This window comes from Idiotropiscis lumnitzeri, chromosome 20 (assembly GCF_059441095.1).
Source record: "Idiotropiscis lumnitzeri isolate Australia: NSW breed Sydney's pygmy pipehorse chromosome 20, RoL_Ilum_1.0, whole genome shotgun sequence".
Lineage (NCBI taxonomy): Eukaryota > Metazoa > Chordata > Actinopteri > Syngnathiformes > Syngnathidae > Idiotropiscis > Idiotropiscis lumnitzeri.
The window spans coordinates 7,267,043-7,292,611 of NC_142410.1; the positions used below are offsets into that span (position 1 = coordinate 7,267,043).

At 44.6% G+C, this 25,569-nt stretch overlaps 1 protein-coding gene across 1 annotated transcript; it reads right to left on the reverse strand.

Annotated features, from left to right (window-relative positions):
- wnk4a (WNK lysine deficient protein kinase 4a) lies at positions 1-25,465 on the reverse strand. The gene is made up of 21 exons (XM_088284014.1): positions 24,852-25,465; positions 23,396-23,932; positions 13,613-13,785; positions 13,321-13,541; positions 12,464-12,621; positions 10,912-11,000; positions 10,607-10,826; positions 9,426-9,750; positions 9,051-9,181; positions 8,072-8,145; positions 6,507-6,642; positions 6,271-6,387; positions 5,373-5,546; positions 4,833-4,887; positions 4,615-4,746; positions 3,343-4,043; positions 3,113-3,191; positions 1,413-1,854; positions 787-995; positions 589-683; positions 1-501 (listed from the first exon to the last, which is right to left on the reverse strand). The coding sequence occupies exons 2-21, from the start codon at positions 23,888-23,890 to the stop codon at positions 499-501; spliced, it is 4,029 nt and encodes a 1,342-aa protein (XP_088140140.1). The 5' UTR covers positions 23,891-23,932; positions 24,852-25,465; the 3' UTR covers positions 1-498.
- Positions 25,466-25,569: the final 104 nt, after the last annotated feature.

The window sequence follows — 25,569 nt, forward strand, 5'->3', positions numbered from 1 at the left end:
GCTATAACTCAAATATAACACACTAGATATCCAACGCTTTGAATTTTAGTGAGTCTCACCAACCGTGAAAGAAAAATTCACCTTTGCTGCATTCCCGATCTTTTCAGTGGACAACAATCTCTCATGGCAGAAATGCATCCAAAATTGTGATGATTCGCTACTTGGCGGAGGTCTGTGCATTTCAACGGTTTGTCTTCAGCCATCTCACGAATTCTCATCTCTGTCACACGATGGCTGGCGTCAAAACAAAATGGGGAAAAAAAAAAAATGCAATACTGTACAATGCAATTGGACGGCTGTGGCAGCGTGGAATCATCTCGTCGTTCTTCACTGAGCAGGTGTGACGTTGTTATTCCCAACGTGACAAAGGAACTTCCTTCACATCCCCTCAGATTGGCGGCGGGATGTCATTTTTTTTCTACCCCAACTGTCTCCTACTTCAGGACGCCGTTAGATGAGGTAGTCCGGATTTTTCAGCGTTTGCCCACTGAGAGATTCTTACTAGAAAAGAAACGCGAGTGAGATTGTAAAGATAAGCAAACGGGAGGAAGACGTGCACGGACACACTCGGACACACTGAACTCTCACCATTCTGCTGATGTCTGAGGCGAAGGTGACGCCTTTGCTCGGTTTGTCCTGGGAGGAGCTGCTGCTTCCCCCCAAAGAATTTCGTCTTCTGATACCTGAAATGTCACATTAGAAATGACACATCACCTACAAGTCCATGCAAGTTCGCGCACAGTGGCTGTGAAGCGTATCATAGCAACCAATCATTCATCACGTCACATTGCATGGGTTGTATGTCCAAGCGCTGGAGGCTGTTCCGGCGAGACGGAGGGAAGCCCCCCGCGCCCTTGGACAAGCGGCGCTGGCGGCTGGACAACATGGCAGCCGGGGAGACGATGCCCGGGGGCGGGACTTTGCCCATCTTCTCGTACAGATCCTCGATTTCCCGTTTCTGAGCTGCTTGAAGTTCCTGAACCTCTGACAGATGTCTGCAACCACCGGAACGTAAAAGATGCGTGACTTTAAGCTCAAAGCGGAAATAAAAAATTAGCACACAATTATGCCTTTACGGAATTACATTTTGGTCTAGACACATTTGGCTGTTACAGTGTGCAAGCATCAGAGATTAAAATGAGGAAAAATATTCCCACAAAATGTGTTTTTAAAACTTTTAAATTATGATGCAACTCAAATATGCAGTTACAGTCCACTTGTATCGGGGCCAAATGGGGGTAATGACCGGTCAAGTAAACGTACAAAAATTAGCACAAACATCCCATTATGCAAAAATGAAAAATTGACACAAATTTTCACCTTCAAGCCTTAAAATCATGTTGCTGGCAGACGGTAACAATTGAAAAAAAAAAATCCATCCTTAAATTGACACCAAAAACTTAGCGACTCACTTCTCTCGCAGCTCCTGGAGCTCATCCAGCATGTCTTCGTCGTCGTCGCTGTCCGAGTCGTCGCTGCTCATGTAGGAAGCGTTGTGGCTGTAGGTCATGGTCCACAGGTGATGAAGTGCGTTGCCGTACTGCGGGCTGCCGGCCGCGCCGTCCCACAGCCGGACTTCCGCCTCGGGCGCCGTCACCGACAACCCGCTGTCCGCCGACGTGCCAATCAGGCTGAGGCTGTGCGCCCGCCTCCGCCCGCGTCTCCTCGCCCTCGGCCGCTCCTCTACCATCTCCTCCTCCCTCATGGGGACGGAGGCCCCCAGGCCTGTCTCGGGTTCGCCCTGCCCTTCCTCATTGCTGCTCGCGTCCGCTTGCGGCGGCGAGGCGACGACCGACATGGCGGCGCTGGGCGACACCTGGAAACGCCCCACGGTCACCGGAGCGGCCGAAACTCCTGCCAGGGAAAAGGAAAACGTCTTCATAATTGCCTCCTGTTTTGATGTACTGCTTCTCTCGCGGTTCACGAGTAGGAACATGTGGGCGGGCTATTGATGCGATTGTGCACGGCTAATCAGCAATGATCGGTTGCTAAATCAAATCAGGCGAGTGTTTGATCACAAGGGACCGATCAATCACCACTGGACAGTTGATTGATAGATAATCGATGTTCCTCAAATCAAGATCACTTTCCGATCACTGTTGACAATTTTGACCTCAGTATTTTTTTTTTAGGTGGTACTCGGTTTGAGAAAGACCTTATGCTACATGCTAATGATGTTAGCATCTATTTGACAGCTATTTATACACAGGCATTAGTTTCGGCTGCACACTGGCGACATCAGCATCTTTTTGATCAAATTAATGAATGTATGGTCTGTCATGGATTGCTTGCAGCTAAATGCTAACAATATTAGCATTTGCCTGATAAAACGTATTTGTACGGTATGTTACATGCTAGTAACGCTAGTTTGATCAAATAAATTGCTTCCATCTACATACATCGTTAGCATCATAAAAACACCACGTTATATAACTAATTTAGTTAACGTGGCATGCTAGTGACAGTGAACATCACTTGGTAAAATGAATTTGCTCATGCGGGATCATAATGGATAATCCTTTCAGCTACAAGCTCGTGACATTTTTGTATGCATGCAATTGTATAACGCTTAGAGTGCAGCGTTCTGTGGTTATCGTTACTGGTTACGCTCCTGTTCTAAAGTGTTGAATGAGGCCAGAATGTCCTCAGTCTGTCCATGAGACGTCCTTGTTGCAGTAAATTGCGGTGAGGGTTTAGGTTGGACGCATGCAAACAGAGGGACTCTGTTTGGAGTCGAGAAACACAGACAGGTGTGGGAGGGGGGGTGGGGATTGTAAATGAGTGCGTCTGGGCGCCCATTGGTCGCAGGCGGTGGGCAGGGGCCGCCATGGCACCGACTCCCACACGGGATGGAACATTAGCTACCGCCCCAGAGATTACGCAATGGCTCCTGGGGCAAAAGCGATGGTGTCAGTGAGGTAAAGGAGGAGGAGGAGGAGGAGGAGGAAAGACGTCAAAAAGTAAAAGCAGCATGTATTTAGAGGGAAAACAAGGTAAAAATGGCCACTGTGTGTGCATAAACAACCACGTGCGCTTTTTTTTCCGTTTGTTTGGCCTGCAAACATGCGAGTGGTTTCACAGCCAAACAATTAAGATTTGAACAATTCCTTACCCGAGGGGCTCAAGGGGGGCATATTTTGGGGCGCCGAGCTTCCGGCGTTCCGTTCGGACAGAGTGCTGATGGATGATAACTAGAGAAGCGAGGGGAAAATTAGCAATGAGTTTCTTTTTGTTACACATAAACGATCACATCGCAAATCTTGATCTGATGCCATCATCAGTGTTATGAATCAAATTGCGATAAAAGTGATCGGTCGCCGTCAGCGGCTAATCGAGACTCACGGTGCTCTCAGGACTGTCTGTCGGCGAGGGTGACAGATCCGACAACGAGGTTGACCTGGGCACTTGAGGTAGGACCGGAATCTGGTCCGGGAAATGTCTGAAGCCCTCCTGAGGGGGTCCAGGGGAAGCGGGGGGTCCGGCCTGATGAAGTGGCGTGTGCGGCGGGCTAGCGGGGGAAGTGTCCTGCCAACATTGAGGGAATCCGTCCATCGGTGGCGTGTTCTCCGAGTTAGGGTAGACGTTTGCGGGGTACGGCACCTCCATTGTGGGGGTCTGGTAGCGCGGGGGGTACGGGTACGCCGACTGGGGGTGGAAGCCCCCGTAGGAGGGCAACCCCTGCTGGGTGGGTGGGATGAACGACTGCGCCATGCTCATGGCCATGGAGATGACGTTCGCCAGCGAGAACAGGGGCTGGCTGTGCGGGGGCCACATGCCAGGATGCTGGGGGGCGGGCGCCGGCCCGGGTGGGCTCTCGCTGTCATTCAGAAGGTTCGGGGAGCCCGGCGGTACCGGGGAAGGGACGGATGGAAAGGTAGGGCTACTGGACACACGGGTGAGCGGGGGATGGAGGCCTCCGCCCGCCGCGGTCCTTGGGTTGGCGGACGTTGGCGTGGTGGGGAACTGGAACGGGAAGTTGCCCATGTAGGGCACGTGGTAATGAGGCAGGAGGGAGGCGGTGTGGTGGAACGCAAGAGGAGACCCTGGAAGACAAACATGAAATCAATCCGACGCACCGTCGATCATTGGCCTTCGTATGGGGCGTAAATATCTCATACATTCGACAAAGACGCTTTGTCCCGGGTGTAATTGCAAGCGCGTCACCAACGTGGCTGCGAGGGAAGCGCAAATGTATCCCATGTGCGCTTCTGGGACTCATTTTGGACTTGAAAGAAAGGCCTCATTTGCACCTCACGCCGCTGGGGAGCACTGGAAATGTCACAAGCATTCACAGTCCACCATTCTTTTTGATGGTAATGACTTGATCTAATTATTAAAATAATTTTACGTCCATGTCCGCATTTAGTGAATTCACAATAAATGACATGCATTTATATAATAAAAAAATGAATTGCGATTAATAAAACCATTATTTTAAGAGGGCGACGAACTTGCCGTCGGGTCAACATTGGATGACGCGAACCATTAAAACGAGACAGTTTTGGCATTAGCAGTCAGAGTAAAACGAATACCAGCGCCACCTACAGGCCTGCCTCAAAACGCACTTCGTGAGTCTGTGCAGGGCCCTGCAGCCCGACGAGGCTCGACAGTTACCTGGTGCGTTGTGGAACGACTGCGAGCGAACGAGCGGCCGCCCGGGCGAAATGTCGTTCGGGGCGAAGACGTCGCCGTTAGCGCACGGAGGCGAGCCGCGTTCCTCCGCGCACGGGTTGGCCACAGCAAAGTCTGAGACGCACACACAAAAACACACGAGCGTGAAATATGATGACATCCTCAGCATGTCATCCAGAAAATATGAATAGATTATTTACCGGGCAGGGAGGAGGAGAAGTGACTTCGTGGGAGGCTCTGACTGTGAAGATCAGGCTGCCAAAAAAAAAAAAAGGAGTGAATTAACTACCACATACTTTGCTGTATGCACTCCTACGTGTACGGTAAATGTGGATGTTTCCTCCCTGATTAGTGGCATTAAGCACTACTGTAAACATTTTTACCATTGAGTCGCAAAGATTGCCCAGCACTAAGTCTGCTAGTTGGCTAGAATTTTAGGAAGTTTCTTGACTGATTAGTCGCTGCTATATATACCGTACATTCCCAACATTTTTTTTTTTTTTACGTTGAATCACACAGGAGCTCTTTTTAGTCTGTGTCTATTTGCATCCTGCGGCTTTGTGAGTTTGTTCAACTCCCTTTTGGGACTTTATCTTCCCAAAAGTCTCAGAATAGAATCTGACCTCAGACGCAAATCGGCCACAGATCAGATAGCTGGAATGCTTCGTTGCTCGCACGCGCAAGCTTTCTGAAGTGATTGAACGTCACATTCACAAGGACAAGTACACGCTGTCGCTGACCTGCGAGGATGACAGTGGGGTTGCTGCGCTGTGGAAGGCGGGCTGCGGGGGGCGCTGCCCGCTCGGGTGCACCGGTTGCTCTTTGGTCATGAGCGCCTCAGCCCGCTTGATGATGTCGCCCATTCGGTAGATGAAGCCCTCTTTCTCTGATGGCAGGATGAACTCGTTGTGGACCTGGGGAAAAAAATAGGTTAAATATTATTTTTAAATCTATCATCACTGATTTAGCCGCTAATAGGTGGATGCACTAAATTTGCAACTCGGTAAATTTGGTTTAATCTTTTGGCAGTTGGCCATCCGCGTGCACTTCCCAGTCAAATTGTGTTTTGGTACCATTTTCGTGGCACTAACGTGTTTACATGTATCGCCACACTCCAGCTTCTTCTTGTAAAAGTACTTAATTTGTATTTATAGTGCACACAAATGAATCGTTAAGTGCAGAGCGTGAGTAAGTGTACTGTGACCGTGAAGTGGACAGGACGTTCTTTTTGTGGGTCCAGTCATCATTTGTCCTCCTCCTCCTCTTTGCTCATTATTCCTTCCGGGGAAAAATGTCTAATTGTGATCAACTGCGCTGTGCTGCACATTCACGCAGTTGTTGCTGTCGCGAATCCGACGTGGTGACCGAGTAGCTGTCAGCAGACTTTTATTCCGTGCCAAGCAGCCGTGCCAGGATACCATCAACAGTCGCTCATTTTGTGGGTAACAAATCAGTCGGATAAACGCAAGAGCCATGATGGACGGGATGCGATAAGAAGGGATTTCTTTCCGAATTTAATTATCTTGCGGTGGCTGGTGTATTAAGCGTGATTTTCTTAAGATATTAAAAATCGCGAGTACCCCGTTTTGAAAACGATGGAATAAGCGGTAGTTCGTACTGGTGGTGCCTGTCACCCACCATGACAGCGGCGATGTCATCTGGGTTGTCTCCGTCCAGATCGAACTTGAACGTCACCATCTTGTCGTTGTGCGTCTGCAGCTGACACTCCACCACCCGGTCCACTTTGTCAGACAGCTGTAGAAGAGTTGCGAGGGGGCGGGGGGGGGGGGGGTGACCACATGTCATTAGCCATGAAGCTTAAGTGCTAATTGTCCAAAACTACACAAGGCACACGAAATGTGACGTCATCGTACCCCGGTGATGCGCAGCCGGGAGCGAACACGCCTCCTGAAAAGCTTGACGGCGGTTCGCCTGCCCACCGTTTTCTCGTTTTTTTCGGACACACCCTCGTAACCGTCGCTGAGGCCAGAAGTCACATCGGAGGCGTAGCTGCAAAGTAGGGGGGGAAAAAAAGGAGCCATTAGGGGCAAGTGGAGGCCCCACTCAAACCAACCGTTATCATTGTTGGATTACTAATCTTTTTTTTTTTTTTTTTTTTAAGTGTCTGACTTCCTGATCGAGATCCCCTCGCTTGGAGCTTTCCTATTGGTCCATGGGGCAGTTACAAAGGAGATTCCAACTGGCCTATCAGCTAAGTACTTAGTTAACATAAAATTATATAAATAATTATATTATTATTATTTATTTATTTTTATTTTGTAATTTTTTTATTGTTATTTTTTATTTTAATTTTTATTGTTATTTTGTATTGTTATTTTAAAAATTTTTTATTTTAATTTTAATTTTTATATTTATTAAGTGGGTTAAAAACTTTTCACAGAATTACAAGCAAAGACGGCAAACTGCCATTGCACACACTAAAAAAATCTTAAAATATGATGTGCCTCTCAGGTATATAGAAGGATATTGTTTTATTCACGTTCTATTTCGCAAGCAAAAGAACAAACAAAAAGCACAGAGGAGGACATGCAGAGTTTTGGGTGTTTTTGTCCAAGATCCTACTAAATAGTCATCGGTAGCACGTAATGCTCAAGTGTAAACAAGGCAACAAGTGTGTACTCGTAAGGAGCTGGTGCGCGTTGAGTAAATACAATAAATGTGTTTTAGGTTTCAGAGAAGCGTGGAGACATTCCGTGTACTTTTTTTTTTTTTAAATAACCTTCGTCTTGGCTAATTGTGTCGAAGGCTGCTCAAACATTTACGAGCTTGGCAAGAATCATCCACTTTAGCCCTGACTCTTTGAGATGCTTTCAAGTTACGAGCATGACTTTTTTTCTGCATGCAGGACAGGGGTTCTCAAAATATTCTGGGACCAGGTACTTCTTCAAGGGGAGAATTTTTTTTTTTCCCGAATGCCCCCTTGACGCCAATTAAATGTACGCTAGCTTTCATGAGCGACCCTAAAGGCCGTGGGAATTATTTACTTTTTGAATGTTTCAGCCTAAATATTGCGGCTCTGTGAACGAGAAAATGACTCAACCAAATTGAATTTAATTGCATTCAATATTTATCTTGCATTGCTTCCACTAACACGGCTGAGAAAAGCTAGCAGACACTTTACAAACTACAGTCAGGCTTGCCCACTTAGCGATGTTTCCAAGCAGTCGAGCATTTTTTTTTTTTTTTTTAAGGGACAACACTGGACCTCAGAGTAATTTCATATTAATTATTCTACAACCCTTCGCGTGAATCCACAACATGCAGAAACAATCTGCATGTTCACTGCGGGCTGTCACGCAAAGAACAAAGCTCGTACTAAATCCCTCCAGATTTAAAGGAAGCCACCTGGGGTCCTTTTTGCCTCCACAGATTTTTGTGGCACATCAGCAGATGTGGATGAGGAAGAGGAGTGGCGTACCTGTCCCCAGGAGAGTTGAAGCCACTCGGAGAGCCTGGCTTGACAGTTTCCATGTTGTTGGATACGGCAATGCTCTGAGGACACATGCAGAATGACTTCAGCTCCACGTACAAAATTTTATTTGACTACATACAGTCCCGTTCAAAAGTATTGGAACGGCGACTCCATTGTTTTTGTTGACTGAAGACATTTGGGTTAAAGATCAAAGGATGAATATGAGGGAAAAAAAGAAGACCAGATTTTATTCGATGGTATTTATAGCGAGATGTGTGAAACAACTCAGGACAGAGCAGCTTTTGTAAGAAGCCACCCAGGTTTAAAGCAAGCAAAAGAATTGGAAAAGACATTCTTTTTTTAATTAACTTGAAGTGACTAACATTTAATATTTGGGGGCATAACCTTTACTTGCAATAACGGCCGCAAGTTATTCAAAAATGCTTTTCCAGGCCTTTACTGAGGCCCCTTTCAGCTCTTGTTTGTTTCTGAGGGTTCTTCAGGGTGAAATGCATGCTCTATTGAGTTAAGTTCCAGTTAGTGGCACTGTAGTTTCACTTTCGATGAGTTTAGTAAGCAAAAAAAAAAAAATTTAATCGCCCAAAGGACACTCTGACAACAGATCAGTCAGCTCACAACTGAGCCACAATCGTCCAATATTGAAAACAACAAGAACAAACGAATAAAAAAATTAATTGAATAAAAATATAAGAAAAGGAAAAAATATATAAAAATATAATTATATATATTATTTGTTTTAAGAATATTACCTCTAAGACAACATGTGAATCAAACATGTGCACGATATTTTTAACTGAGTTTTAGAATTGGATCTGAGCTTGTGTACCTAATGTTGTGTCCCTTTGATTGTATTAATATGATTTTTTTTTTTTAAAAAAGCAATAAATGGATGTTGTGTCTTGTCACCTGTCACACAAAGTGATCAGTGTGTGTGCGTTATGTTGAAAAGGTGAAGCCCACTCACGGAAGGGAAGCGAAGGGCCGGGATGGGGAGTCCGTTTGTGGTCGGGGAGTGAGCGTAGGAGGCGGGGGGTGTGGCCTCCAGGGGGTCCTGAAGGCCCGAGGAGCTCAGGTCGCCATCCGTCTCGCAGTCAGCTGTCCCAACAAAACACACACAGCGTTAGCATGTGACGCGCAACACACAGATGCACATGACACACTTGATGACCCCGAAAGCTTGACTTTTTCAGTCTGATAGAACATTTGCATGCATTCTTTAAGGCGAAATATTGAGTTCTTCACATCTCCCGCGCGGCTTCATGTGTTAGTCACAAGCTGACGATTGTGTATGCGTGCTGCAGTTTTAACAAGCGAGGCGCATTACGTAAAGCCGACGCACAATTAGCCGAGGAGAGGCTGTTGTGGCGGATGTGAAAGTGCTGGTCTGCCTCGGGCTCGTCCGTCTCTGCGGGGCAGCCGGAGCTGACGCCGGAGTCGGCCGAGCTGGTGACGGGGGACAGGAGGGGGGAAGGCAACGGGGCAGGCGGCGCGGGGGATTCGGCGGCAGCGACATCGCCGACTTGCGGGGAGGACGAACGCGGCGGCGTCTGCTCCTCGGCCTGACGCCTCAGCTTTTCCCGCTGGCGCTTGATGGCCGTCACCCGGTCCCGGATGGCTTTGGCCACCAGCTTGAAGTCGGCCTCACACACGAAGCCCAGCACCACCTGCATAACAAGCACACACACACACACATGGTCAGGGCATAATATTGAACACGTGTGACAATTACCTCCACAATATGCACCTTATTAGGTAAGGAACCGTGTTTAGAACACAGATCTGTAAAAGAACGTTCCATTTTTAGATAAAGGGATTTTTAATGGCTTGAACTGATGCAAGAAAATAGCAAATGACTAAAAAAAAAATTTCCATTTAAACGTGTTTGTTACACAATTGACGGAGTGGTTTGCTCGAATTATCGAACTAAGGCCAAAAAAAAACCTCCTCTCGTCTCATAAGTGTCCGTCTTGTGATTGACAAATTGCGTCCAGGGTACATTTAATCCACGAAGACAGACTCCATCATTCTGAACAAGTCATGACGCGGTTGGATGTGACGTGGACGGATCATGTGACGTCCCACCGAGCGGCGTTTTGGCAGCTGGCGCACGCCGAGCGGGACATCGAGTCCCGGCCGCCTCTCAACAACCGAGTCGCATTATAACATCGGCGTACTGATTAGAAATTTAATCTCGATGAAAAGCGAATGCTTTTCATTAAAAGTCACCTCTACGGCGACGGTGTTATTAAAGGGCTCCGTCCTACTCACGTTTCTTTCCAGGGGAAAAAAAAAAAAAAAAAAAGGCTCTGCCCTTGAGCGACACTTGAGTGTTCTCTTCACGCCTGTCAGGCTTTGCATTAGCTGTCACAACAAACTTAACAACGTAACACGCTGTACTGCGCCAGCCGACAGCAATGGAAGCCTGAAAAATATCACTTGCTGAAGAATGAAAAATCCTTTCAATAAAATCAGAAGCAAATCCTCCACCCAGGCCAAACAATCCTAATTTGTGCGCCTCACCATTTCCTGCGCCACCTCCTCGGGGACGTCCTTGTACAACTCGAAGAGGAACTCGATGGCGTTGTTGTCCTTGTACTTCCCGTGGAGCTTCTTGGAGTCGTCCATGCGCAGCCACAGCTTCAGGCCCGACTTGAGCGTGTCGTCCTCCTCGGCCAGCTCCACGTGCACGCCGTGGTTCTCCTGGAAGAAGGGATGTTCCAGCAGGTCCTGGATGGTGTACCTGTGGCGCCGTTGGTTTAACCATGACTTGGAAGCGATCACGTGTGATGTCATGAGGGAGGGAAGACGCGCTGGGGAGGGTATACCTTTCATCGTTGTTCATGCGAATGCAGCCTTCGATGATCTCTTTGAGCTCCGGCACTTTCACGTTGTAGAAGCTGTCAGGTTTGATGCCCTGTGCGCGCACACACACACACACACAGTCAATGGCGAGACAAGGTCACAGCATTTGTGATAAAAAAAAATAAATAAATAAATCGAAAAGCCGATTATAGCAGAGCACAAACATTTACACTCAAATTCACACCTAAGAACAATTTAGTCTTAAACATTAGGATGTTTTTAGAATTTGGAAGAACATGCTAACTCCACAGAGGCCGGAGCAGAGATTTTAACATGCACCTTATAACAGTTAAGCAGACCGAGGTTACTCTGTTGAACCTTTGAAAGTTTTATAAAAAAAATATATTATGTTGGATTTTTAGTTACTTCCGCTTACATTCAGGTGTGTTAAAAAAAAAAAAAAAACTCCTGTGGCAAACCTCAAAGCCGCTAGCGCAAGAAACATTTTTTTTTTTCCCCTCCCTCTGAGCGTTATCACAAGAATGCGGCTAGATTAGCGCAGCCAGCTGAAGCGCAGATAAGCGAAAGGAGGAGGAGGCGAGGTCAAAAAGATCTGCCGGGCCGCAGAGCAGCAGCAGGCCAAGGTGGAGTCAAAACAAGGCAACACTCGGCTTTACGCGTGTTTGTTATCTGATATGTTGCACAGTAGCGTGACGTGATTCCATCATCTGCTTGTTTGGAGAGGAGCTAGGAGGCGAACTCGCGAGCTTGGTTTGGGGGTATACTTTTGCAGCACAAAAAAAAATAAAAAATTGATTCATTCTAAAGATGTACTATAAAATATATATTTTTTAAATTTTTATTAATATTTCCACATCGTATTTTTGACAATAATCCCCCAAAAATTGCGGGCCAGATTAAAGTACGGCATGGGCCATATTTTGTCCAGTCCTGCATTAGCGGCACGCTGGCATTCGTTTACGAGGTGTGCAATTTAAAATTACAATGTGTACGGGAAACTGTCCCGACATTCTAACGCCGCTGCTTTTGAACCGCATGCCGCCGTCGTCCACTTGACACTTCCTTAACTTTGCAAATGTGATGTAACCACGTACAGACAGACGCCTTTTCTGCAGCATGGGCGAACCGAGACGCAATTTTTCCAAAACACATCATTCCCGCCTGGCGTGCTGTCTGCGCCAGTGTGCATACATTTGATGTCACTCCTGCAATGTTTTTTTTTTTTTTTTTTTAATTCACGTCATAAACTCAGCACCTACCATGACTCATGTCACATTAGATGTTTGCCTCATATGATTATGCAAAATCCTACGAATACCAGTAATTAGTTACAAAAACTACTTTCAGTTAGTCAGTATGAAGTTAAAAAATACAAAAGCAAAACTTAATTAGCTAGACAGTTAACATGTTTTTCATGCTTAGAGTGGACCGTTATCAGGCAAACAAGTCTTTTTTTGGCAAAAAAGAGATTTAAGCACAATGACACACGCAGTGATAAATTTACATTTATCAAAAAAAAAAAAATTAAAAAATCAAGAGGGTTCGATTACTCACGCTGGTGACTTTGCGATAGATCTGGGCGGCATTTTGGCACTCAGAGTAGGGATACTCGGAGGTGGCCATCTCCAAGATGCACATGCCGAAGGCGTAGACGTCTACCGCCTCGTCGTATTTCTCCTCGTACATCTCGGGGGCCATGAACTCAGGCGTTCCTGTTAAAACAACAACAGAAACGCTTTAGATTTTAAAGCAGTTTTATCCCAGCTGACTCGCCATTGCCGTTGTTGAAATTCATCCCCAAAATGTTCCTCCGAGCTAAACTCACCCAGGGATGGTTTGATAGAACTCAACTAGGATTTGCCAGTTCGTAACATTGCTTAAATTGCAGGTTTACGCTAAAACAGGCGTGGGCAAACTACGGCCCGGGGGCCACATGCGGTCCGCTAAACGTTTTAATCGGGCCCGCCAAACTTGTTTTATTTTCTAAATACTGTGGTGTGTCAAAGACTTTGTTGTAATGTTTTTGTTCACTTTCATTTAAAATTAAATGTATTTTTTTTTCCTCCGATGAGGTAAAGTTACCAAAACACTCCATCCATCTGCCCCTCTGTCAAATTTTAGAACCCATTGTGGCCCGCCAATCAAAAAGTTTGTCCACCCCTGCGCTAAAACCTAAGTGAGTCTGTCAGTCTGGAGTTAGTCATTTAATTATGAAAGCAGGATGGCACAAACATCTAAACTAGGTTACTTACAAATCCATAATTAACTAGTCAGTAAGTCGGTCTTTAATGAGTTAGTGAGTTACTAGTGAGAAACCAATAAACTTAAACGAAAAAATAAGGGAGTCAGTCAGTCGGTATGATTGTGCAAAAAAACAACAAAAGCAAACAAAACTATAGCAGATCGCTCACCGATCACACTTTTGGCGAAGGAGGCGCTCTTGAGCGTGGCAAGTCCAAGGTCCCCGATCTTGACGGAGCCGGTGGGCCCGGTGATGAAGATGTTGTCGCACTTGAGATCCCGGTGGATGATTGGCGGCGTGCGCGTGTGCAGGAAATGGAGCCCCTTTAGGATTTGCCGGCTCCAGCGCTGCAGCAGCTTTAGTTTCATCTCCTTGAACCTTTTCAGATAGCTATAGAAACCAAAAAGTCAAAGATAAATAATTAAGCTTGTTTGGGTGTTTTTCCATCCCAGCTGACTCACGTCTTGAGCGTGCCGGAGGTCATGAGCTCCGTCACCAGGATGATGCACTTGTGGCCTTTCACTGTCGACTTCCACGAGTCGTGAAAGCGCACGATGTTGGGATGCTGCAGGCCCTTCAGCATCTCCACTTCCTCGCTGAAGCGCTGACGCTCCGCTTTGGTCAGCTTACGAGTCTGCGAGGCGTTATTATTAGACACAGACCAACAATTAGAGCACAGTAGCGACAAAACAATTTGCAGCATGTTTATAAGTTTCTATTGAACTCATTCACTGCCAATGACGTGTATAGAAGCCAAAAAGTACATCCATTTTACCTGGACTGGTTAATATTCAGGCTCGTAATGGTTTTCTATTTATTAATTGAATTTATTTAACTTTAATTCATCCAGGTACGGCAACTCAGAACCGATTCTAATTTGCGATGCTGAGTGAGCAGAGTAAGACGAAACAAAATAAAAGCCGTACGACAAACTGTCCAGCATGATATTGTTACGTGACATAAGATGACATCGAAACCTCACAAACAATAACATCAAAGGCAGTGGCGCTGCGGTTAGCATATGCTAACACTTAGCTTGGAACCAACCACAATATCTTTTGTTTTACATAATATTTTAGCTGGTGGGAACATTGCATTTTATAACAATGTGTGGAGGAGAGAATACATCTTTGAGCCGAACTTAGCGACACAATATCTATTAAAAAAAAAAATATATATATATATATATATATATATTTTATGTCTGCAAAATCTCAGTCATCCAGGTTACAGTAATACACTGGACTCTCCTTGCTAGTCAAATTTGCTGTATTCATAAATATAATTTATTTATAATTTATTAATTAATTTATTACAACATATGGAAATCGCTTTGTCGCAGCTCCAGCAGTTGTGAAATGCGCTATATAAATAAAGCTTTATTGTATTTCCCCCAAAAATTATTAGGCCAACAAAATAATGACCCAATGCAAGAATGAAAAGCTAACATGAACGGCAGTAGCGCCGCAGTTTGCATATGCTACTAGTTAAACCACAGCGGCAACATGTTCAGGCAGCACCCAGGGGGGGGGGGGGGGGGCACACGTATGATTACATAACTAATACAAACAGTGGTTTGATAAATGGCTGTTACTTAAGGTAATTAACAGCAGCCGTGGAAACCACAAGCTCATCCACCCCCCGGTTGCATAATCGCAGCAATTTTCCAAAAAGGGGGAGATGGAGTAATACAGGTTTGAGGCCCCCCCCCCCCACCATCAATCCATACATGTACTTCAACACAGCAATGACGCCACGCGGACAAAGACATTTCTTGTGCTTCCTCCGTGTCCCCTGAATGGCGCAATTTAGGAGCTTAGCGGAAACATCTCGGGAGACTTTGCCGCCATGAATCCCGCATTCAGGATGGATTCTAGGAAATAAACAAACATCGTGTGTGTGTTTGCGCTTACAATCAAGTCGAGGAAACCCGCTCGCCTAAGCCGACACCCCCCCCCCCTCTCTCTCATCTCGCTACCTGTCCGAGTGTCTCTGAAATGTCAGGAGGGCCTCCGGGAAAAGGGGGTACAAAGGCCAGTTCTGAGAGATAAAAATCAGTGTACAGGCGGCAGATTGTAACCGACATCACAAACATGGGTAGGTGTTGAGCAATGGCATGTTTGGAACTTCTAACTTAATCTAATTAGTAGCCGTTGATTGACGGGCCAGGTGGTTGAATCGATTTTTTACCAATTAAGTTGAATTCATGAATCGGGACTGTTTTTAGTGTTACATTCGAAGCGCAACACAATATGGGGGGGAAAAAAAGAGAGTTTAGTTGTTGAACATTTAAAATGTTAATTCCTCAAAGATTGTGTTTTCATGAGTTTTAACAAAAAAAGGGGCATTTTAAAACTTGCCAAGCTTTTTTGCCATCACGAGAAATAAAGTTAATGTGGTAGCAACAAATAAATAAATAAATAAATCAAAAAATCAAAAAAGAACAAAATGTGTTTAGAATAGACAAAGCAAATCAGATTCAACTCCCCCAAAAACTTTTCACGATAAAACAATTTATGCGCCTTCACTACTCTAAACAATACATTGCGATAGATATTAAATTTGTGGAATATGATTTAAGCAGCAAAATCTATCAAGTTTTTAGTCACCTCAGAGGGTGGCCATTTTGTCACTTTCATTGACTGAAAATGACATCACAGTTGCTCAGGTAACGACCAATCACAGCTCACCTATGCTTAACTCATCTTCCACAAATGTTTCGACGAGTGGGCGTGCATAGAACATGTCCTTGTGAACAAAATTTTGGGGTTGACTTCCCCTTTAAGGCCCTATTGTCGCGCTAATTGAGTACACACATCAGGATCGGACACTTTAGAGTCTTAGGAAGCCTAAATAACAGGATTTCTTTTTATTATTATTACTCAAGCTTGGCTTTACATGCATGAGTGCAAACTTCCAGAATTCACAAAGTGGAAAGATTTGTCCTGCCAGCTCGACTTTCCACTATGGACCACGACTATGAGAAGACTTGAAATAGTTTTGTTCTGCGAGCAACAACTTCCATTTGCAATTGCAATTCCGAGGGAATGTTTCTGCAAGCTTGTAACTGTGCGCCTGGATTGAAGCGGGAGCGGTTTACTTTCTGGCAAGACCTTTATTGGCAAACAACAGAGTTCTAGTGCATGAGGCTTTGGCCAAAGAAGGAATGGGCTGGAGACGACCGTGCGGGGCGCCTGTCCAACTTTTCCATGACACATTTGGCCGCGCAACAACACACGCACACTGGAACACAACTGTGAGTGTGATAAAGTCCAAAAAAAGACACAGCTCCAAATTTTGGGAGTTTGGATATTTTTATAAGGGGGAAAAACAGCAAAGAATCAAGCAAATAATTTGCAAAAATAGATTACATTGAGTTTTTTTTTTTTTCATGAAATCAATTAATTGGTCCTTACATAAATAAAAAAATAATTTTGATTAGGCGGTTTATAATATGCTATTTAGAAGTAATTATAAAAATAATTATTAAATTATAACCAGTTCCGTTTTTTTTAGGAAATTCTTGAAAATAATTTGTGAATGAGTTAAATATATATATATATATATATATATATATAAATATATATATATATATATTTGTCATTAAATAAAAAATAAATTGGTCATTAAATAAATAATATACAAATTTCATAAATTCTTGAAGAAATAAAATGTTTTGAAAAAATTAGGAGCAATACTAGAATGGTGCTTGAATAAATATTAGGGTAATTTGTTAATTTCATGACTGTCATCAAAAAAATCGGCTGTTATATATAATATATGAAAAATGTTAAATATTTAGAATTTTTTTTAAAGACAAATAAAGTGCTTTTGCGTATTGGATTAAAATATAAATACATATGTTGGTCAGTAAATTAAAGAAATAAAGGGTCAGCAAAAATATTAATAAGCACTAGAACACACGCACACACAGACCCCCCCCCCCTGACCTGTGTGTGCACAAGCAGGCCTGGATCATGTGTTGCATAATGTACAGGAAAGCATAAACATCCAGCGAGCATACCACCATGGATAAATGTGTCTCAGCTTTTCCATCATCTCTTGCAGCTGCATGCTGGCGGGAGAGAGTAGTGTTGATTGAGCAAGAGGGGGTCCAAGGAGGTGGAGGGGGACCCCTCGGGGGACCGGTCCGTGCCACACGAGCGCTGTTACATAAGCGGCGTGGATGGCGGAAGCATTAAGATGGTTTTAACCCCCCCACCCCACCCCCCCCGCTCCCTGTTAGCGGCCCTATTGTGACAACCGCTGCACGAACACGGCAGCAAACACTTGGGCGGTGTGATAAAAAGTGGGCTGAGGGGGAAAAAAAAAAAAAAAGAAAAAATACTTCCAGTCACTTTTATACTGCCTGGGACTCTAGTGCCTAATTCTTGGGTTTAGTGGATCACTTTATTACCTCAAACAAGGGGATTATCCTTTCATTGCGTCATGTTTGCTTGCTTGTAAAGTGGGGTTAAAAATACTCCACTGATGGCCATGACTTTTTATAGGGATAGGTCACCAAACACATTTTATTTTGAATTAAATCTATTTATTTTGAAATCCATTTTACCAGAATGTTTGTGGGTGGGGGTTGTAAAATGTTTTATGAGGATTGCCTGTCTACATGTGTTGATGTACCATTTGTGTTCCAGGTATCCATTACATAAAGTGTGCCAGCAGAATGAAATGACAAAACTGGACAGTAAATCAAGAATAAAAAATAAATAAAGGTGAGTATATATTTTTTCAAGACAAAATATTTTTTTTTTCTGCAAATAAAAAAAAAATTCTCATTTTTTTTTTTTTTAAAAACAGTTTTGTATCAGGAGAATTAAATGAAAGCCCGGAAGGGGGTAGGAAAAAAACAAGACGCAAAACTAGTTTTGAATAAAGCCATCATTTGTTTTTCTTATAAGCTCAATGTACAAAATCACTTAAAATCGATCTAGAATTCATTCGAAGGCCGTCTCATGCAACCCTACGTTCTCCGCAAGTCTCGGATTAAGGTCAAAGACAAAGAGGCGGGAACCTGGCAGGTTCCGAGGCTGACTGACACACACTTCGTATTGACACGCGCGCACAGAGCCGCCATTGAGGAGCATTGCGGGTGAGAACTGAGGTGCCCAGTGTGCTGTTCGCAAGCCCAATCTGACGTGCGGCCGGCTAGGTGAACATTTGGTCTCCTGGGAACACACCGAGGGCACGTACTCGCATCCACCACCTCGTAAAGTTTGGGACAAGTTTCATGTACGGACAACAAAAAAATTAGACTTGCTCACGTGGACCTGCAAAAATAAAAAAAATGAAAAAATAAATAAAAATGAAAAAAAAAAAAAACACAAATCCTTCATTAATTCCGCCCAATGAACCAATCAAAGGAAATAATGCCATCCTTAATCATGACATAAGAGCACAAGTACTGATGTGTACTCGACTGTATACGCCGCATCTCAGGAAGTGTTGCATCACCGCGTCCCAGAAGCTCCAGATTAGCCTATTTACTCGGTTATTCTTAATGAACCAGGCTGGTGTTTGCCGTCACTAACCAGCTAAAGGCGCGTCTATAAACTGCACTTAAGCCTTCTGCTGCTGAGCCGCCACCCACAGACTCCTACTGACCTGTAAAACTTGCCAGCCTGTTGTGTAAGAAATGACATGACACTAAAATGTTGCTTCAGAATAATTCAATAAGGAACAACAGTTGAGGAGGGATTTGACCAAGGAACACAAAAATCGCGCGAGTCAATCAGGTTGCAGCCTGTGTGTGTGATAAAATGAGAAAGATCGAGTAGAATCAATTTGTAAGTTGTAAACGACCATTTTCCGTACATTGTGATAGCCAATCGAAGTTATGCAAGCGGAGCGAGCGGGTGTGCGTGAGGCGATTACGTTCCGGAAGGCTTTAGGAGTAAATAAATGCGCCCAATCGCGTTAGCCAATCGAATGGTATCCAAGCGAAGTAAGATGGTGTGTGTGTGCATCCATCTGCTCCTGGTCTGGCCCCTCTGTCACATTTTACAACCCACGTTTGCGTGTCATCGGCATTCGGTTACACTCAGCTACACGGATCGAATCCCAGCAGGTACCAAGAGCGGATCTGGTTTACAAAGCGCTGCTATGCAAAGGCCGCCTGTCACGTGACCAGCAAGCATGGAATATCGATGCCCACAGCTTCATTGAGAGCCAAAAAAGGAGCGAGCGCGCCGTTCGATCCCCCCCTAAAAAAAAAGACAGACTCGAGTACATTAAGGTGTCGTGTTGACGGAAAAAACACACGTGCCTCTCCAACATGGGCAATGGCTAATTCATGGCAGGAGTGACCGGAGGTTACCCTCTCGGACCTGCTTGGGGTTTGTTTAGGAAGCAGGACCGCCGCACTGTACATGAACACGTTTCCCCCGCAGCCTCGCACTGTCAACACGGTAAAAGAAAACACCTCTGCCCAGTTTACGTCGGCAAAAAAACAAAACGAGAAAGCATTCACCTTGCCGATTTTGATTGCAACGTGACTCAAGGCGGCTCAAACACGCGACACATTTTCTTGGGCTCAAGTCTTTTTTTTTCATTTTAATTTCCGTCCCCATATTCAAAACCAGGACATTATTTTACATTGAAAATGCACAAAACGTGCAAACATTGATAAGGTTCAGTTGCTGCTCGGAAAATAATTGTTTTCCAAAGTAAAAGTTTGCCGATAACATAATTTGGAAATAATCAAAAAAAATGTTGGATAACAGAAATCGGAGAATATTTACAAAAATTCCGAGGACAATTTTAAAATAATTAATTGACAATCAAAATAATTATCGATTCATTTGATTAATCATTGCTCCTCTATACAGGTGCCTAACGCATATAAGCCACTTCACCGCCATCGCAGTCAGGTCTATTTCCTGGAAGATGGAAAACATTCATCACGGCGGCAGTACCGCGGCAAGGGAGGCCGTGTAAGATCAGCGTACTTTCTGGTGCCGGCATGTACAAGGCCTCAGTGTCACTCAGCGTGCCAACTTTCCACTCAGCGTCTCGCAGCAGCGGAGCCTTGTCGACTGACTCTGCAAACGCAGCGCTTCAATAAAAAGTCCACACAACCGAAAACATTGCAAACGCTCACACTGACTATTTGCCGCGTTATCGCAGTCGGCATATTTATTTCCAACAGGGTGGCTCTTCATGTTGATTAATCATGGAGGCTGATTTTGGGGCAGACGCAATGGCGATGACGCTGTTATCTGGCAAGAGCAGCTGTATCGGAGCAGGCAACGGCACATCCCGTACTCACTCGCTCGCTCACTCGCACAATCAAAACAAATAAGCGAGTCAAAAGTGGTCCCGGCCTGCACAAATAATCGCAGACGAGCCTCCTGATGTTGACGTCGCCAGATAGCAGGCCCGCGACGTGCGCTGCGTCAGGGTTCCGATAAATGAGCCGCGCTCTTGATTTACTGTCCACTTTTGTCATTTCATTCTGCTTTTCTTTTACGTGTAAACATGAGGTCACTGCTACTGCTGCACCTCTGACGTACGTCCGAGCACCTCGTAAACAAATCTTCTAGGACGGGGGTGGGTAAAATATGGCACGGGGGCCACATGCAGCCCGATGCGGTCTTGAATCGGGCCCACCGAGCATTTAAATTAGTATTGATTTTGCCCAACTCCCCCATCCTAGAAGGATTTCAATACTCTTGGGTAAGTTCCTATAAAGTGCCTAAGAGGAAAAAGTCCAGAGGTTTGTTTTGTTTAAATGATGAGGAAACCACCCCAGCCCACCGCAAAAAAATTAAATAAAATACATATATTATGCATATACAGTATTCCTTTAATTAAGCAGCTCGCAAAATCCAGGTAGCAATGCTCCACTAGCCATTGAAAGTTTGTCATAATGGGATATAGATTTATTTATTAATAATACATTGGCAAGATATCAGATGAGGAATCGGTATCGGCAGATCCTCAAAATGAGGTTACTTGGAGTAGGCTGCAAAACAATTCGATTGGGACATCGCTATTGCAAAGAATTAAAATAAATATAACACGGAGCTTTAAGTAATATAAGTATGCCGGCTGATTATCGGGTAAAAGTACAAATGGAGGACAAGAAATTACAAGACTCCAAAGTAGCTAAATGTCACGCTTCAAAAGGACAGGATTATATCACACTTTGTATATAATATCTACAAAATAAATTGTTTATACAAAGCACAAATAAAACGTGTTTCTGCCTGTTTTTTTTTTTTTGTTTTTTTTTCATATTAACGTTGCCCAGAGCCATTTTGCCTAAGATAACAACCAGGAAGTAATGAGCGCGGACTGTGCGAGTGTGTTTTGCACGTCATGGAAGGTTACTTTACAGGCAGCCCTGACTTGCGCAAACGGACAATAAACTGCACACCAACGAGTATGTGTGCAGATGTGGAGCAAAGTGGGTGTGTCCACGTGGGAACATCACTACATTTTAAAGCCTCGGCGAGTTTTCAGGTCACGAGACAATCATTTCAATAATGTCAACTTGAAAGCACACAATTTCTGCAATGCAACGGGACTGCAGTGCTCGTTTCAATGATGACCGTGAGGACATTTGCGAGTGAGCATTTTTATTGTCACCTTTCAACAGGTTTTTTTTTCTTTTTTCTTTTACCCGACTCGCCGCCGCAAGTCGTTCTAGATGACTCGCAAGTGACGCACCTCCGCCTGCTGCTGCATCAACACGGCAGGCCTCGGTCCTGTTTAGCCACCAACACACGCCTCTGGTGTGCCATGCAGGGGGTGGGGGAGCAGGGGAGGGTCACGTTAGGTGGAGATTTCCGGCGGAGATGCGGAGGTCAACCCACCACGGGCCGTAACCATATCAACCACCTCTAAGCTCATTAGGGGAGATTGAAGTGCTCCAGCACACATGGCCACCGGCTAACAGACGGAGGAGGAAAGTTGCATGGAGGTGGGGGGGGGGGGCGTTCGCTCAAGCAGACAACTGACAAGTGGACTCCACTGCATAAAAAGGTGCATTAATAATTAATAAAATAAGTTCCTATTTCTTCCCAAGAATAAAAGGTGTGGTATTTCAAGAATTGGGTGTTTTTTAAACAAGCCTCCCCTGAAAAAAGATAAATATTGTGATTGTAACCGTCACCTTTTTTCTTGAAAACTAACAATTTTTAATTCCTATGGCATTCAGAACCAATGGTAATTTTTTTGGAATTGGCATCAAGACCATAAGTGGGTTTTCGGAAAAACTGAACTGAGAAAGTCCGATGTGCCTGCAAGCCAGCTCAAACTGTACGACCTCCGCCAAGTTTTCTAATGAATCCCTTAAATTATTTGTTGCACTGTGTGGTTTCGTAGATTGCTGTTTACGTGGAGGGCCGTTTAGTTTTCCTAGTTTGCAGCTCAACTAAGTGGCTGGTGGCCGCCCTTTTTGGACATGTAATAAATACCACTGTCTCCACCAAAATGACTATTGTGCATATGTGCGTGTGTGTGTGTGTGTGTGTGTGTGTCAGTGGCACAGGGGTTTCGTCAGTGTCTTAGGGCACCACCTCTGAAGACGCATTTGCCTGCCAGGCTAAAGTGACACCGTCGATGTTAAACCTTTAAATCCTCCATTGAGCCTCCAAAGCATGGCAGGAGGCAGCTGCTGCACTGACTTGTTTACAAAACACACACAGGCGAGCACACACACACACGCATGCATGTTGAAGCGTTGAAGGCATGTGGAGAGCCGGCCTGGTTGTCAGTGACAACAAAGATTACCAAAGACCAAAGTTGACATGGAGCGGCTCCAAGGTCGACGAGGAACGACAGATTTTTGGCTTCTCCAATGACAGCACCCTCAAGGTTGACTTTTTGAACTGAAGGCGAGCAAAGTCGCTTTGTGTTATGTGGACAAGGTTGATTATCAAATATTCCAAGCAGATGATACAAGACAATACAAGGAATGTGCGTTCTATCGTTCTACGGTGCGTTTATCCGGTGTTTAGATGGACGTCCACTATCAGCCAAATGTTTTGCTACGGGATAGAAAATGCAAAACCGTCACTTGCAAAGTCCTCCTTCAAGCTTTGTGAGCATACTAAAGTGACTGAATTGACTGTTTTTGTTGTTTATTACATTAACGAGCTGAGTTGGATGAACTTTGTTTCGTAATAATGATGTGCACGATATTTATCAATTTTAAAAACATGTAATTCAAAGAGTAGTTATTATAATGTGGACAGGAAGTTGCCCATAAAAGGACATCCTACCTGAAGCTCACACCAGGCCACCTCCACCGTGGTCTCCGTATCGAGGCCCTTGTAGACTGTCTTGAAGGACCCCCTCCCGATCTCGATGTTGAACTTGAGGTAGCGTCCGTCAGGCGACGTCGCCACCGCTTTGGTCTCCACGTCCTCCTTTTCCTCTTCCCACCGAGGGTCAAAGTTCACCCGAGGCGACACCCGCCGCCCTTTCTCGCCGTCCGACTCATTGGGCGAGCCGGCGACATCCGGAAGGGGACTGCTGGGGGGAGTGTCGTCGCGAGGTTTCTCCTCGTCGTCCTCCTCTTCGGCTCGGGACTCGGGCAGGCTGAGGATGTTCTCGGCCGACCAGGAGAGAGCTTTGGAGAGGGCGCCGCTGAAGAGAGGTGAGTCCACGTCCACGCTGATCTTCTGCAGACCATAGGAGTTGCGGCGCACGCCCAGGCCGTGCGGCAGCAAGCCTGGGAAGCCGCGTCCGGGGATCTCCACCTGGGCGTGTGACATGGTGCGGCTGGCCAGCAAGCTCTTACTCTGGATTGAAGGTGCCTTCGCGTACAAATTGTGACACATCAGCCGTGAGCAACACGTTGACAAATTTTGACATGGTCACTAGAGTTAGACGTTGGTGACTAGCGGCCAAAGGGTTCAGTCGAATAACAAACTCAGTCAGTTTGTCATCAGTAACAATATGTCCCATTGAGATGGTCCATCCAGAGTTGGACACGGCCAATAATGATATTTTTTTAAGGCCAATGCTGATTTCTTGCGGAAAAAAATACAGATTACTGATTAATTGACCAAGTCATTAAAAAAATACACAATGCAATTTTTATTTTTTAGCATTTAAATTAATTAATCCTTGTGCAGCACATTTAACACATTTATGTTGCACTGTTTAGTTTTTTTTTTTTTGGTTTTTCCTTGTTTCCAACAAATCGGGAATTTAGGTTGTGTGTAAAAAAGTGCTGTTCAATGTCAATTCCTTGCATAAATTGCTTACCTCTGCAACGCTCTAAAAAAATAAGATTTGCATTGTTTTGAATATTGTATATATATTTAAGGATACGAGCTTTGTGTCCTGCAACTGGTTAGAGGAGGTAGGTAAAAAATAATCAGCAAATCTGGTCAAATATTTTGGACAATGTTTGAAGTGCCATAATCGGTGAAATCGAGGCCGGCCGATTAATCGGTTGGGCGCTAGTCATGAGTAACATACTGTCATGGTCAGCAGAGTTAGTCGTGAGTAACGAACTTCCACACTAACACGATCAGGTGAATTAGTCGTGAGAAGCAAATTTGTCGGTAACAACCACACGTTAGTCATGAATAATTTGTCACACTGATCGTTTGAGTAAGTCGCATACAGCAATGTGTCATGCGGACTACTCGATTCAAACCTTATTTGTCAAGTCAACTATAAAGCAAACAGTACCATAAAAAAAAAAAAATAAATCACTGTACTCACTTTCTCCTCAAGCTGCGTCAAAATACATGTTCCTCGTTGTGAAATAGTCCAAGCTCGTCTACGAGTCACCTCAGCCGGGACCTGGAGAAGCAACAACGAGGTGTATTAAGCGTATGTTTGAACACATCTATGAGAGCAGCAGCAGGATATTTGAAGAGAGCTCCCCTGCACTTCTAGTAGCTCCGCCCCTGTACACTCTCTCTCTCCTCCTCACTGCTTTTGGTGCCTTACCACAAGGAGGCATGTTAACTTTTTCATTTGAAACACACACAACAAGCAAGCAAGCAGGAGGCTTCCTTGGAACTCTATCACCCCCCACAGGTGGACAAAACATGCCCACCAATGTGTTGTTGCAAATCTCCCACAGGACACTACATTAGGTACAGCTTTTGTGTATTTTAATAAATTCCCTTTTGTTTTGGTTTTATTTTAATATCTTATTATATGCATTTTTTAACATATATGCTGTATGGTTTTAATACATTGCTAAATCAATGTACATATTTCACTTAGCATTCCATTTGATTTGTCGCGTTTCATAAAAATAATTCGAAAAGCTTGAAAGCTACAATTTCACCAACCAAAAATGCACTAATTCGAATAATTTCACACTCACACAGCTCTCGGTGCAGGTCTACGCAATAATATATAAAAAAAATAATTAAGTATACGTTTAAGGTGTACCTAATGTTTTGGCCCAGAATGTTTTCCCCATACA

Bases quoted from the DNA above. Each gene is read 5' to 3' on its own strand.
- wnk4a (XM_088284014.1), bottom strand. From the start codon at position 23,890: ATGTCACACGCCCAGGTGGAGATCCCCGGACGCGGCTTCCCAGGCTTG. The intron at 6,643-8,071 runs GTACGCCACTCC...CCTACTTTGCAG, and splicing joins TTCAACTCTCCTGGGGACAG to CTACGCCTCCGATGTGACTT. The intron at 4,747-4,832 runs GTAAATAATCTA...TGTGCGTCTCAG, and splicing joins CTTCTCCTCCTCCCTGCCCG to ACTTTGCTGTGGCCAACCCG.